Below are 15092 nucleotides of genomic sequence, written 5' to 3'. Positions count from 1 at the left end.
GTGGATGTGGCAATATGAATCAATTGCTGATTAATAGAGACCAGGGACTCACGAGTTTCCCATGGCTGAAGAGGTACTAACTCATACTGAACTAGAGGGCTTAGGTTTAAAAGGGCCCAGTAGTAATACACGCCTTGGGGCCCGACGCGGCTGTCGACGGCCCTGACTATGAGTTATCGAGCAAAAATACATCAGGCATAGATTTCACACTTCACTTATACTTGAAAATATGAAAGATGTCACTTTCTGCCCACATATAACAAATGAATTCGTTGGTTGGTGAATGAATACATATTTTCCATGCACTGAATTTCAGTCAGCTTGGAAGTGAATGTGTGAGAGAGCGAATAAAACTGAATGCTGGTTTCGGTAAATTGATACAGCAATTGGCAACTGAATTTGAGATTGTGCAGCAAATTACAGACGAAAATAATTCAAGTATGTAACTACTTGTTATTAAATTGTAATAGACATACCCGCATAAATAAAAATTTTATCTGGAATCCTCCATATTATACAAAAATCATAAGTGCTATGGTAACCACGTACGTTAAGGTCTATTTATGATATTACGATAAATGCGTTTTCCTATAAAATTATATGAAAATATAGAATGAAGATATGAGTTATTGTTACAATATAGGGAATGGTTATAATATAATATTGTAAGTTAGAAAAGAATTGAGGTGCTTCCGCAGGATTATTAAAAAAAATTATCGAAACGATTTGAATTGAAGTCACAATTATGTTAGTCGTTTTCATATGATTCTGTAAGGTTTGCTTTGAAGAAAAACGTGTATCGTTACAATTTCCTTACAAGATTACCATAATGTTCACCTCAAGTCGAATCGTTTGGTTACAGTTTACAGTAATCCTTTATATTGAATTGAATGTGTTGTTAAAATGAAATAACAAATCTTTGTTTATTGCACATATTTATTGGGAAAAAATAATAATTTATCCACGGATAAAGTGCTTTAATACGTTATTATTATTTCTTACCAAGTGGAAATCAAATTATTTAGGTTGGATAAAAGAAATTCCAAATTTAATTTTTGGCATACAGGTTTCGTTTTTGGACAAAATCTAAAGCTTCATACCTTTCTGTAAAAGGTAAAATGAATCCACAAGGCTGTCATTAATGTTTTACTCAGCGAAGGTCGATTAGTTTAATTCACATTTCATCTATAGCAACAAGTTGTTTATAAGCACATTCAGCAAAATAGTAAAACTAATCATAATCCAATTTCGTATATGGCAAAATATATCACATCGTAACACTGCCGTTTAAGAAGTTCTGTTAGTAGGAAAGAGCTTCACGAATTTAGGATGGACTTCTAACACCATGTATTGCAATCCTAGCAACTCAAGAATTTCAAATCCTCCTCTAATACCCGAGTTTATACCTTTTTCTTAAGTGGATCAATGTAAATGTATTACATTTTTCGTATACTTTACGAGTCTTTTTAACAACGTAAGTTCACACTTGCCGGAAGTTGCTACACCTGTCAAGACGAGGAGAGATGATCAATTCTAATAACGGATGCATCATCCAGATTCTCCATTTGCCTAACCAACCAGATTCAACGGTTTATATATTATATATGAATGTATTGTATCAAACACACGGCTCCCCATCACCGAAAAGCTCGCAAACCTCCCCTTAAACCAATTCAAGGAAAATTAAGGGAAAATTTGAATTGAAGTTCCAACCATATACGGTATGCTCCGTAATTGTTCAGCTCTTACAATCATGGTCATTTGTAATCATCAACCGTTTATTAGTATATTACATGTCGATTGTGGCTAGATTATTATGAAGACCAAAATACGATCCACAAGATTACAGAAATAGCTCAATTGGTAAAAGCGGCAGTACCACCACCATAAGATGTCAACAACCGAACATGGAGGACGGCATGCAATCAAATCACAGATTACCATAAATCGATAGAATAAAAACCTGTTTTAATCCACCTAGCGGTGCAATTGTGCCTTTCTCATTTCTCTAAACTATGGCACGGAGGCTTTTTATGTTCAACATAATTGTGGAAATGTCCATTACATTCTTAGTACACTTTGCACTTATACACAATGGCATGCCAGCCACGAACTTGATGAGCTACGTGTCGACGGTGAAACACTTGAAACAAAAAAATATCATACTTCATTAGCCTAATCAGCATTAGATCAATGTTATCTGCTTGCTAACTCATTTTGTCATGCGGGGGTGGGTATGTGAGGAGGGCGAAAGTCCCATGAACGAACGACTCCCCAGCTTAAATTGGTATGCTTTGTGATATAGTGGTGGTTTAAAGATGATGGGGTTGAAAGGGAGGGGTATAAAGGCTGGATGGGGTGGTGGTCTGAAGGGTGATTTAAGGAGATTTTTAAAGGAGGGGAGTGAACGGTAAAGGGGGAGGGGTGTAATCCCTCTCCGTAAACCATCAACTACGCCCCTGTTAAAATCCAGAAACCTTATGCAAGTCGAAAAAAAAATTTGGATTAGGTTGACGTTTTTCAGAGTGATTGCGTAACCTTTCTATATGAGAAAGGCAAAAATGTGCCAAAATCCAAAAAAGTGAATCGTCGTCAAATTTTTTTCGAGTTTGCATCAAATCTCGACGTTTCATGCACCTTGAACACATTTAGCATCAAAAATAAAAATTCTATTTTTAATTTTTCCTATAGTTTATATGAGAAATTTCTGTGCGGCCGCACTCTGAAACCCGTAATTCCGGAACCAGAATTCCGATCGATCCAAAATTCAATAGCAGCCGATGGGAAGGTTGCACCTTTCATTTGAGACTAAGTTTGGGCAAATCGGTTCAACCATCTCTGAGAAAAATGAGTGACATTATTTGACACATACGCACATACATACACACACACATACACACACACATACACACACACACATACACACACACATACATACATACACACACACATACAGACTTTTTCCGATCTCGACAAACTGAGTCGAATGGGATATGACACTCGGCCCTCCGGGCCGGGATTAGGTTGACGTTTTTCAGAGTGATTGCATAACCTTTCTATATGAGAAAGGCAAAAACACCATATGAGTGTTGAAATTAGAATTCGAAATATTTAAAATTTGTACCGACAGTGGTCCACTGGGAGGACTGTTTCTATGGGAGAATGGTAGCGTCTACATCATCAATACCACGTTTTTATAGGCTGTCTCTGTTCACTACCACTAACAGTTTTGACGCATGCTAAGACATTGTATAGAGGGATAAAATATCATAAAAAACCTATTTTAATCCACCTAGCGGTGCAATTGTGCCTTTCTCAATTATGAATCACGAGAATGTGTGCGTTGTTTATATTCATTAAAAGAGTTCGAGTTCTAAAATTTTGAAAAAAAAACAGCCACGGTAATATTGAACTGAAAAACCTGTTTTAATCCACCTAGCGGTGCAATTGTGCCTTTCTCATTTCTCTAAACTATGGCACGGAGACTTTTTATGTTCAACATAATCGTGGAAATGTCCATTACATTCTTAGTACACTTTGCACTTATACACAATGGCATGCCAGCCACGAACTTGATGAGCTACGTGTCGACGGTGAAACACTTGAAACAAAAAAATATCATACTTCATTAGCCTAATCAGCATTAGATCAATGTTATCTGATTGCTAACTCATTTTGTCATGCGGGGGTGGGTATGTGAGGAGGGCGAAAGTCCCATGAACGAACGACTCCCCAGCTTAAATTGGTATGCTTTGTGATATAGTGGTGGTTTAAAGATGATGGGGTTGAAAGGGAGGGGTATGAGGGCTGGATGGGGTGGTGGTCTGAGGGGTGATTTAAGGAGATTTTTAAAGGAGGGGCGCGAACAGTAGAGGGGGGGTGTAACCCCTCTCCGTAAACCATCAACTACGCCCCTGTTAAAATCCAGAAACCCTAAACGAGTCGAAAAAAAAATTTGGCCGGGATTAGGTTGACGTTTTTCAGAGTGATTGCATAACCTTTCTATATGAGAAAGGCAAAAATGTGCCAAAATCCAAAAAAGTGAATCGTAGTCAAATTTTTTTTTCGAGTTTGCATCAAATCTCGACGTTTCATGCACCTTGAACACATTTAGCATCAAAAATAAAAATTCAGTTTTTAATTTTTCCTATAGTTTATATGAGAAATTTCTGTGTGGCCGCACTCTGAAACCCGTAATTCCGGAACCAGAATTCCGATCGATCCAAAATTCAATAGCAGCCGATGGGAAGGTTGCACCTTTCATTTGAGACTAAGTTTGGGCAAATCGGTCCAGCCATCTCTGAGAAAAATGAGTGACATTATTTGACACATACGCACATACATACACACACACATACACACACACATACACACACACATACACACACACACATACATACATACACACACACATACAGACTTTTTCCGATCTCGACGAACTGAGTCGAATGGGATATGACACTCGGCCCTCCGGGCCGGGATTAGGTTGACGTTTTTCAGAGTGATTGCATAACCTTTCTATATGAGAAAGGCAAAAAGGTGCGAAATCGGCAAAGTCCCAAAAAGTCGATTTTTACAAAAAAAAAATTTTTTCGAGATAACATAAAATCTCGACGTTTCATGCATTTTAAAGATGTTTGGCATCAAAAATACGAATTCGATTTCTGAAATTTCATGGGGTCCCCCTTTGAAAAAAAAAAATTGAGTTCTGGCTTATATGGGAATTTCATATGTGACCGGACGATTTAGTCTATATTTCCGGACCCATATAAGCGATCCGTACGAAATTTTATAGACATCTGTGGGGATATTATAGCTATCATTTGGAACTAAGTTTGTGAAAATCGGCCCAACCATTTCAGGGAAACTGATGTGAGTTCGTAAATTTTGAAAGATGGCCGCTTTTCCCGGGCACTTCCGGAACCGTCTATGGTGGTCAATGTAGTCAACGAAAGTTTGGTTGGCCGTCGGTGACCTAGAACAGCAAATTTAAGTTGTTTGAGAGACATTTTAGCGAAATTTTTACCTTTTTTTCTTTCATCGGAGTATCGGTTTGAATCACAATTTGCTATGTGATCGCACGCCACAACCTGTAACTCCGGAACCGGAAGTCGGATCGGGATGAAATTAAATAGCCATTTACGGGGACGCAATACCTTTCATTTGAGGCCAAGTTTAGTCGAATCGGTCTAGCCATCTCCGAGAAACCGATGTGACTGTTATTCTGAATTTAGATACTTCCGCCGGGGCTTCCGGAACCGAGGATGGTGGCCAATGTGGCCAAATAGACTTTGAATGGATGTTAGTGACCTAATACTACAAATCGAAGCAGTTGTGGTCATATTTTGGAAAAATTTTCACCTTTATACATTCATTGCAGAATTTATTAAAATCGACATTTTCTGCGTGTTCGTACTTATCACCCTGTAATTCCGGAACCGGAAGTCGGATCCATTAGAAATTCAATAGCAGCCTATGGGAACGTTGCACCTTTCATTTGAGACTAAGTTTGTCAAAATCGGTTCAGCCATCTCTGAGAAAAATGAGTGACATTTTTGGTCACATACACACACACATACACACACACATACATACATACACACATACATACACACACAGACATTTGCCGAACTCGACGAACTGAATCGAATGGTATATGTCACTCGGCCCTCCGGGCCTCCGTTAAAAAGTCGGTTTTCAGAGCAATTGCAATACCTTTCTATTGAGAAAGGCAAAAACGTTATTCGAACTGATGAGGGGGGAGGGGGAAGAGGCTCTTGGGTGAATCAGAAAAAAACATTTATAAAGTTCTTTTTACATCTGCCGCATTTGATAGTGTCGATAAAGTAGTTTATGATACACACTCATCACATTTTGCCCATGGCATAGTGGCACTCGAAAACTATAACTGTACTATTCGAGAAATGGTTATCTGTGGTCACAATACACCAAATGATCGAAACGATTTGTGTTATGGTACCATGTTTGTTTTGCGTCACGATTTGTCATATTGTAAAAAAAAATCATTAAATGAATTGTGTATAGTGTAAGATTATACTAATCGCACAGCATGGTGAAGAAATGTTTATGGTAGAATGTTTAATGTACCTTGTTATATCCTATAACAATGTAGTACCGCAAAAATGGATTATAAGATCACCATTCCCCTTGTAATATGCCCTAAAACTTGTTCGAGGAAATCGGCATTTTTGAATGGTAACGTTTCTTAACGACCTATTCGGTAAATGGTACAAGTGGCGCTGACCATAAATGGAATAGTCAATATGATTGCCGGTAGCGTTGGTTTATCGTTTCGTTAATGATAAGGAAACTTCAGGGAATGGTTTTTTAAGGTCCAAATACCATTGCGGTTATCTTACAGGAATGGTCACCAAATATGCGGATATTCAGTCGGCTTCCTGGTATACTAGACACGACAACGGATGGTAAAACAGAATGATCAATCCCAAATTAAAGATTAGTGAATTATTATTGTCGTTCCAACTTACTTGTATTTCTATTTGCCCCAATGTGTGTCAAAATAAGAGGTATAATCGAATGCTCAAAATTTAAGGTGAACAGTAGTTTCTCAGCAGACAGTTCATAACTACTACACTCGATGGATCCTAAACGATTGTTTAACACACAACCACAGAGAACAGACATCCATGATCGAACAAAAATATTTAAAAAACGTGTGTAAACATTTGAATTAATATACGATAAACACTAGCGCCGCCACACCAACCTATCTCAACTATCCATCAAATCCATTCCGGAACCGGTTCGAAATCCTGAATGGATTCAGTATGGAATCTTGCTCAAAGAAAACAACCGATTCGGACTCTATCGGTTGATGCATTTGAGCTGGAATTCATGCTGGAGGTCCGAACCGGTTCCGGACTAGTTTGACTGGGTAGAGGAATAACCGCTGTCAATTCTGTCGAACTTAGCCACAAAAAAACATGACGACAGTAGCGCACCTGGTTTGGATATCCCAACTACCTTCGAAACCGTTAGAGATTTTACACAAGTTGAATGCTGAAGATGGACGTCTGTTCTCTGTGATACAACTTTTTAGTAACAATCTGCAATCATAACATTTTCCGAGGGGGTGGGCGTAGCGCAATTGGTAAATCGATTGCCTTGTACGCAGCGCACCTGGGTTCGAGTCCCGACCCCGCACATAGGGTTAGAAATTTTTCATAAGATATTTTTCTAACCCTAAGAGGCGATTGGCCGTAAGGTTAAAACCTGTATAATCGAAATGAAAAAAAAAACATTTTCCGATCGATTGATCTGATTAGTTAAAAAGAGGTTCTTGATTTCGCGAACGACGATAAATAAACAAAACTGAGAAAATCGTTGAGGTGTTTCAAACTACCGGTTATGGTATTCGAAAGGTGCGTTTAAGGAAGCTATTTGTTGGAAAAAATAATATCGGCGGTTGCTCTTTTCTGGTGAAAGTTCTGGCTTCCGTTCCAATTTACCCCACATTTCAACTTGCCCCGGTGTACCTTACATGACTTATGAAACGTAAATGTAAAATTAAAATCAACGTCATTTTTGATGCTCGTATATTGCTCGGAATACAGTTCCATTTACAAGGGGGACAATTGCTTTTTTTCAAGAATAGGTAGGGAACTAGTCTTAAATAATACAGGTTTTTAACAAGAGATATTACTAGATTGAGCAATTAAATTTTGCAAAATGCATTCATTTTTTTGTAATGGAGCCTAAGCATTAGACGAAATATTCAGAGTAGACCTTTTGTTACAAAAATGACAGGGAAATGAGAACAAAATTTGCGACATTCAGGCAAATGGAAGATCAGCGACATCAATTAGCGCCTCAGGTTGCCAAGATGTTAAAAGCCGGATTGACGGACCCGCAGGGAACCCATCAAAAATGATCAGACAATCAGATTGCATTTCCATAAAATTCCTTTTATGCATGAACAATGGTTAGAGTGACGGCAGTAAAATAGCGGCACTCTGGTACTGGTCGGCTCCACAAGGCAGAACAGGGAACTTATAAAAACGATAATTAAAAAGATAGGGGCCAAATCAGGATATTTATCATTTTTATACAATTATATATAAAAGACATGTAGGGGAGATGGCAACTTGGCAGGTTATACCGAACTTTGAGTAGTTTACTTCAGGCCCAACGGGAATACTTTAACTGCTATAAACGAATGAAATCCTGACCTACGGGATAATAGAACGTAGCCATCGTCCGAATACCTATCCGACTGTCAATTTCATTACCTTCGTTTCTCTTAGCCTTATATTTGCTGAAAATAGCCAACAAAATCGACACAGTAGAAGTAATTATGGAGAATTAAGCCTAAAACTTTGCACTGGGGTTCAAATGTACCTCAAGCCATCTTTGGAGCCGTGTGAAGACAAGAATTCTGCATTTATCGACCTGGAACCTTAACCATAATTCAATTTTCAGTTCATAGTAAGAGTAGGAAAAGATACTAAAGCGAGTTTGCTTTTGGCCTTTGGAGTCAAGCAAGAGTCAAAGTTGGCGTGGGGTATATTTGTACCCCAGTGTACCGTTGCCGTTAGTGTTTCGTTCTGTCAGTGGAAATGTGACTTGTGAAAATATCAGGTACTAACCGACAACTTTCTACATCACTGATAATGTAAGAATCGTTGTCAAGATTTTGTCAAAATTCTGAAAATAATGGAAACATGAACATGATTCCATATGAATTCTGAGGAAACCATAATCTTCAGCAGAACTTTATCTTGAGAAGGATCGCACCAGAAACCCGAGAAGTGTTACCTTCCTGAGAAGCCATGGGTATCATGTGCAGTATACCATCCGAATTCTGGCTGGGATTCCACAGGATTGAGTAAGGTTGGTTTGGCAAGCTATCTAGAGCTGTGGCTTGAAAAGTGATATTTTCAGCACAACCGAAACCGCCAATCAGGAAATTAACAGGATCAAGACCTGGAAAAACTCTGCTGTCTTTTGCAACACAATTATTTCGTGCTGTTTTTGCCGGATTTGGTATCCTGTCATGAAAAAAAGGTCACGGAATGGTATGCCGCGAACCAACGTGCAGTTGGTGTCCTCCTTTCCCAACATGTCTGAGCTCTTCTAATCGAGAAATTTTGGGCCATCGTCTAGTGTTTGAAATGAAAAGCGTTTTGGATACCGTTAAAGTGAATACCAAATAAATGAACTGAGGAATTTTCTAAATATTCGGACGAATGTTTGAAAAATTGTAATATTTGTATGCAAATGCTTGTGTGAATGTCATAGATTTTTGGATAATGAAAAACATATAATTAAACTTAACAGTCTCTTCGAAGAACTACCCAGGTAATCAACAAGCTACATGATAAGCATTTAAATAGTTTTAAATGCTATTTAAAAGTCAGTTTGGTTAGAGACAAGAAGTTTTTAAATAGATTTTTGAATGCTTTGAATAAAGTTTTTAAATCGCTTTTCGAAAGCTGATTAACAGCAATTAAGGTTTTATGTTAGTTTTATAGCCAACATAAAACTAAGATTACACTTGTAGCGTGCTATAAAACTTCGATTGTTACTTGGGAATGCTTAGTGGTTACCTGATGGATAAAGATGATAAAAGTCTTCTTCGTTAAAGTAAGGTTTGACTTTTTAGATATTTTTGAACAGAAACTGCGATTTATCAGCATAGAAAATGTTCCGAAAGTTCAATAATATTTTAGAGATGAAGCCTCTAGCAAACTTAACAGCTGATCCAAATAGTTCTGCTTGGACTTACCAGATCCTATAGCTCTTGACAGTTGACAGCTGGATGGCTACTGTAATATGGCTTTCGAAATTTTAATTATTTTCTACATCGAAGTATTCGGAACTGGATTTGATTCGGGATTGCTTACCTCTGGACATTTGCTTTCGCTTCAATAGTATATTAGAGATGAATTTTATTTATTGAAAGTATAAATGGTGTTCTAGATTAATGATTTGGGTTGGCAGTGACTTTTAAAACTTTAAATGATGACTATCAGAACTGCGTTTTTTTATGAACTTTTTATATTTCATGAAAGATTTTTAATTTAAGTATTTCCATAAAAATCGACTATGAGCTTGACGGACCAGCGTTTTTCTGAGTCCACTAAACCCACCTGATTAGTATAAAAACAGATTTTCCCAGTAAACATGGCTAGCCTCTAAAAAGCCAAGACCTTTCCACGACTTTACCAAAAACAAACTCTAGTAGGTAGTTTGTACAATAGAAATCAAGTTTTTCAGTGGCACTGGAGCATGGAAGCACTGCAGCTCAGAAATGTTTGCGAGCAAAATTGTTTTCCGCCTGAGCTGGTCTGGACTTGAAGTGGAGAAAGGGATGCTGCGCCGACCAATTCAACATCATCAACAAGTTACGCTGCGAGAACTTTCAAATTTTCCTTTTGATCTGCTACACGATGCGGTAAAGCATTTATTACTTCGAAATCTGTGTTCCTTTCCTTCAAAAATGCGCCTCGGAAGATGCTGCTGTGCCGCTGATAGTGCCATGGCTCTCAAACGAAACTGCAAGGAATCGTGAGTGCATCGATCAATTAACGCTTTAAGCATGGCTGGTTTTCACGTGAAATGGAAATTGTTATGTTGCAGCACGGCGGGAGAGAAAGGGACCACATAAGTGGAATGTTACGATATTTACTTATTTGGATGCACCTATGTTTCGTTTAGTTGGAAAGGTTCAGACATTGCTGAAATTAAAATTCCAAACGCTCCTCAAATATTGTTATCAACAGTGTAATGAGGCACTTTCATTTACCGTTAGGAATAAACGTTGATCGTATAACTTGTACTGTGAATTGAAAATGCTGTCAAATTTGCCGGCACCGTCGCGGTATGCATAGCTCTCAATAGTAAGATTGTTTATCCAATTCAAATTTGAAAACCCCCCCCAAACCAAAATTAATTTAATTGAAAAAATGCTGATAACTAGTTTAATTTAAAAAAAAATTAATATTTGATATTTAAGTAAGAGTTTTAGAAGTTTACTATCTGATAATTACAGTGAGAACTTAATATTTTAAACACCGTTGGGACTTTTGGTAAATTATGGGAATGAGATTTTTAACTGATCTCTTAGTGAGGAGCTTATAATTGACAAATCATGTCAATATTAAATAAAATATCTGCATGTAAACATCAACATAGAAACTGATACAAAAAGGCATTTTCCGTTGGGCTACAGTAGGCCAGGTTCAGCTTTTATGAGTATTTGATTTTTTGTGTGCTATCAATTATTTGAATAGCCATCAAGTAGGATTGGAAATATTTTTTTTTTAAATCGAGTAATGTACATTTGAGTACTAAATTAAATGGCGTGATACAATTTCGTATACAAAGATTCGTTCTTATGTTATGAGCTTTAATAGCGAAGAAAAGTAAAATAAATGCTCGAAAACAATATCATGTAGCTTCGAAACATTCCGCTTTAGTGGTTTAGTATTTTTGAAGAATTTTACAACGTAGAACATCTTCTGGTAAAATAATTTTGGTGAATAATCCTCCCAGATGGATGCATTAATTCTTCAAACAAATTAAGTCTCGAAAAACTTGGTGCCTTCAGTGAAGTTTTCGAGAATTTTATTACAAATAACGTGGCTGAAGATATGAATGTTCCATACATTCAGGGTATCAAGATATATTTGCTATTTGCGAAAGTGAACCTTCAAACTCAATTATTCTGATATTACTGTATATGATCAATCTCTTCTGCTGTTAATGTACATCAAAATAAACATTTTTACCAATCCATGTGTCTTTAAAGCTTACAGTAACATTGCAGAAAATTTGATTTAAGAATAATTTCGTAAATATTGATTCATATCTCGATATGCTACAAACATAGAGCGTTCATATCTTCAATAAAGATGTTTTAAATGAAATTCGCAAAAACTTTGCTGAAGACTGTCGTGTCCCGGCTTAGATTTGGTGCGAAAATCCATTTTACGTCCGTTCTTCTATACGCTACTCCGAAAACTGACTGTTTGTCGCGAAGAAGGTTCTTGTTTTTTAACTACCCACCGTAACCAAAGTAACAGAATCCTGAGGATTTTGTGAGAAATACGTTTCCAATAAAACTAACTGTTTGTCGCTTAGCACGTTCTACAGTAACCAACGTAACGGATCGTGGAATCACGCTTCAACAAGAGATTTGCTTTCTGGTTCAAGCGTCTAGTTTCTAGGGAGACGAAATTTTCCAAGCAACGGTGTTTGTGGAATCGCGCTTTGTCGAGTGTGTCATGTCGATCTCCTTGTTGTTTTATGCGGGTGTATATTATATCATATTCACATTTTCTATGTTGCAATGAAGCATAAAAACTAACCGTTAGCGCATCTTTTATGCACATAGTTTAGGTACATTGAAACAATTATTACACTTTCTTTATCTTTCTTTTTTTTTTATTTTACCTTATCTATCATATATACTACAATTCATCCCTCCCCTACTCTAGATGATGTTTTTTTAAACATTAAAGATACATAGTCAATGGACGGGATCATTCAGTATATTTACTAGTGTATGTTAACAATGTATTATGTGTTTCAATTTGCATTAAACAGTAAGAACAATTGGTTTCAAAAGCTATCTATTGGTACACGTGATATATAAAGTTATCATTAAACCTAGCTGGTTTGCGAATATCTCTCTTTGGTCTCTTTGGACAGGCGTTGGATACATCTGTCGAATGATCGTTTGGTTCATCCAAAGGCACAGTTGGAAACGAATCGAAATCAGTGATGGGCTCTACAACATTTTCTTCAGAATCCTTCAATGATTCAATTAATCCAGAAACCTTTTTAACGTCCTGAATGTTACGTGCGTACTGTACACCGTCTTCGTTTCTGATAACTACTTTGGCTCCATGACGCTTTAGAACGGTAAATGTTTCCGAAGAGAACGTTGGGTCTATTTTGCTTTTCTTTGGAATCGAAACGATGACTTAATCCCCGACTACAATGTCACTGCATTTTGCTCCTCTACGCTGATCTGCATACTGCTTACTTATTAATTTAGCCACGTCATCAGTATCTCGAACATCTGATCTGTCCAAGTCTCCGCAATCTTTCGCGTCCCACAAACTTGGAAATGTGCCACGATATTTCCAGCCGACGAGAAGCTCAAAGGGTGTTACTCCTAATCGTGCATGAGGTTTCACGGTGTTGTGGACGTGTACATATTCCTGCAAGGCTTTTCTCCAATCATATCCGCTTTCTTTTGCTCCAGCGAGGGCCTTTATTATCCCTTGGTTTTGTCTTTCGACTAAACCATTCGATTGTAGGTGCAGAGGGATCGACTTATAGACTTTGACACCTTTGGATTCCCAGTAGCTGATAAACTCGTGTCCTTGAAACGGTGGACCGTTATCGCTCTGTAGCGTTAAAGGAAGTCCCCAAACGTGAAAGTTCTTCGATAGTGAAGAATTAGTTGTTTTCGCGTCTATAGCCTTAATTTCCATAACGGACAAATATCTCGAATATGTATCAACACATACCAGAAGCTCACCGGATCCACATCCGGGAACCGATAGAAAATCGATTTGTAACATTTGCCAAGGCCCATCTGGCAGCTTACGACTTGTAAGGGGAATGGGTGGATTCTTTTTTGATATTACAAGACAGACCCTACATTCTTTGACAAATTTCTCTACGTCCTTGCTCATTCCCGGCCACCAGAAGTACTCTCGCATGATGCGTTTCATAGCTGCACAGCCAATGTGCCCTTGATGTGCAGTTGCCAAAGCTTTTGAACGGAGGTTGCTAGGGAGCACGGTTTTGTCATCTTTGAATACAATTGATCCGAAAATTCGCAAAACTTTACAATGCACCTCAAACCGCCGAAGGTGTTCTGGCCATATTCCAGAGGTTAAAGCTGCTCTTACTGTGCATAGATCTTCATCGGATTCGGAAGCAAACTCAATGTCTTTCCAAGTGATATTCATATATCCACTGTCTACAGCGTATAAAACATGTTTATCGTTATCATCGTCGAAAGGTTCATCGCTTTGTGTCCTTGCTATCAGGCGAGATAATGCTAAATTTAAATGACTAGGAACACGTTTGACCAAAAAATCGAATGACTGAAGTCGTAGTGCCCACGACTCAGCACGGGTTATTGCGCGTTTGCTTGATCTATGTCCATTCCCGAAAATAAATTCATTGGCCTCTGAATCTGTCCGAATAGTAAACGATTTACTAGTCAGGTAAAAAGCGAACCTCTCCACGGCCCAAACCATAGCCAAGGCTTCTTTTTGCGTTTGAGGATATTTTTTCTCCGTATCCGACAATGCCTTTGAAGCGCATGAAATTATTCGGGGTTTTTCTTCTTCGTCAAACTGAATTAGTACTGCTCCTAGACCTATAGGCGAGGCGTCCACATATAATTCCGTTACGTGATTCGGATGGAAATATCCCAACCGAGCGATGGATTTCAGTGCTTCAAACTTCAAATAGAGAAACTCATCTTCTTCTGCTTTAGACCAATAAAATGTGTCAGACTTTGCTAATAACCTCAACATTTCCGTTTTATCTGCCCTTTTTAATATAAATCTCTCTGTGAAATTCACCAGGCCCAAAAAACTCTTCACCTCCAATTGCGTTTCAGGTCTGCGAAATTCTCTGATCGCTCGTAATTTTTCATCCTCTACTCGCATTCCATCATGTGACAAAAGAAACCCAATAAATTTCACGGATTGTTGTGCAATAACGCATTTATCGACGTTTATGCTTACTCGATGCTCCTTTAGTCTGCGTAATACTTCTTTCAAGTTTTCGTCGTGCTCTTTTTTTGTTTTTCCATGCACTAAAATATCGTCAAGGTAATTTCTAACACCGCGACAGCCATTTAGGATTTTTGTCTGTAGTATCTCCTGAAAAATGTCGGGAGCGTTACAGAGACCGAAGGGTAGCCTTTTGAAACGGAAAGTAGAACTTCCGGCGAAAAAATTTGTAAGATGTCTTGATTTTTCAGCTAATTCCACATGGAAAAAGGCACTGGTCAAATCAATAGTAGAAAACCAAGTTGAACCGTGCAAATCTGAGAGAATTTCTTCTAGAATCGGCATTCT

The 15092-nt window shown here is 37.9% G+C and overlaps 1 protein-coding gene across 1 annotated transcript; it reads right to left on the bottom strand.

Moving 5' to 3' along the window:
- Positions 1-12968: 12968 nt before the first annotated feature.
- LOC131679839 (uncharacterized protein K02A2.6-like) lies at positions 12969-14543 on the bottom strand. Its single transcript, XM_058960590.1, has one exon. The coding sequence runs from the start codon at positions 14541-14543 to the stop codon at positions 12969-12971; it is 1575 nt and encodes a 524-aa protein (XP_058816573.1).
- Positions 14544-15092: the final 549 nt, after the last annotated feature.

Source organism: Topomyia yanbarensis, chromosome 2, assembly GCF_030247195.1.
Source record: "Topomyia yanbarensis strain Yona2022 chromosome 2, ASM3024719v1, whole genome shotgun sequence".
In the NCBI taxonomy this organism is placed as follows: Eukaryota; Metazoa; Arthropoda; class Insecta; order Diptera; family Culicidae; genus Topomyia; species Topomyia yanbarensis.
This window is presented reverse-complemented; position numbering and strand designations above follow the sequence as displayed.

Coding starts and splice junctions, on each gene's coding strand:
- LOC131679839 (XM_058960590.1), bottom strand. CDS start 14,543: ATGTTGAGGTTATTAGCAAAGTCTGACACATTTTATTGGTCTAAAGCA.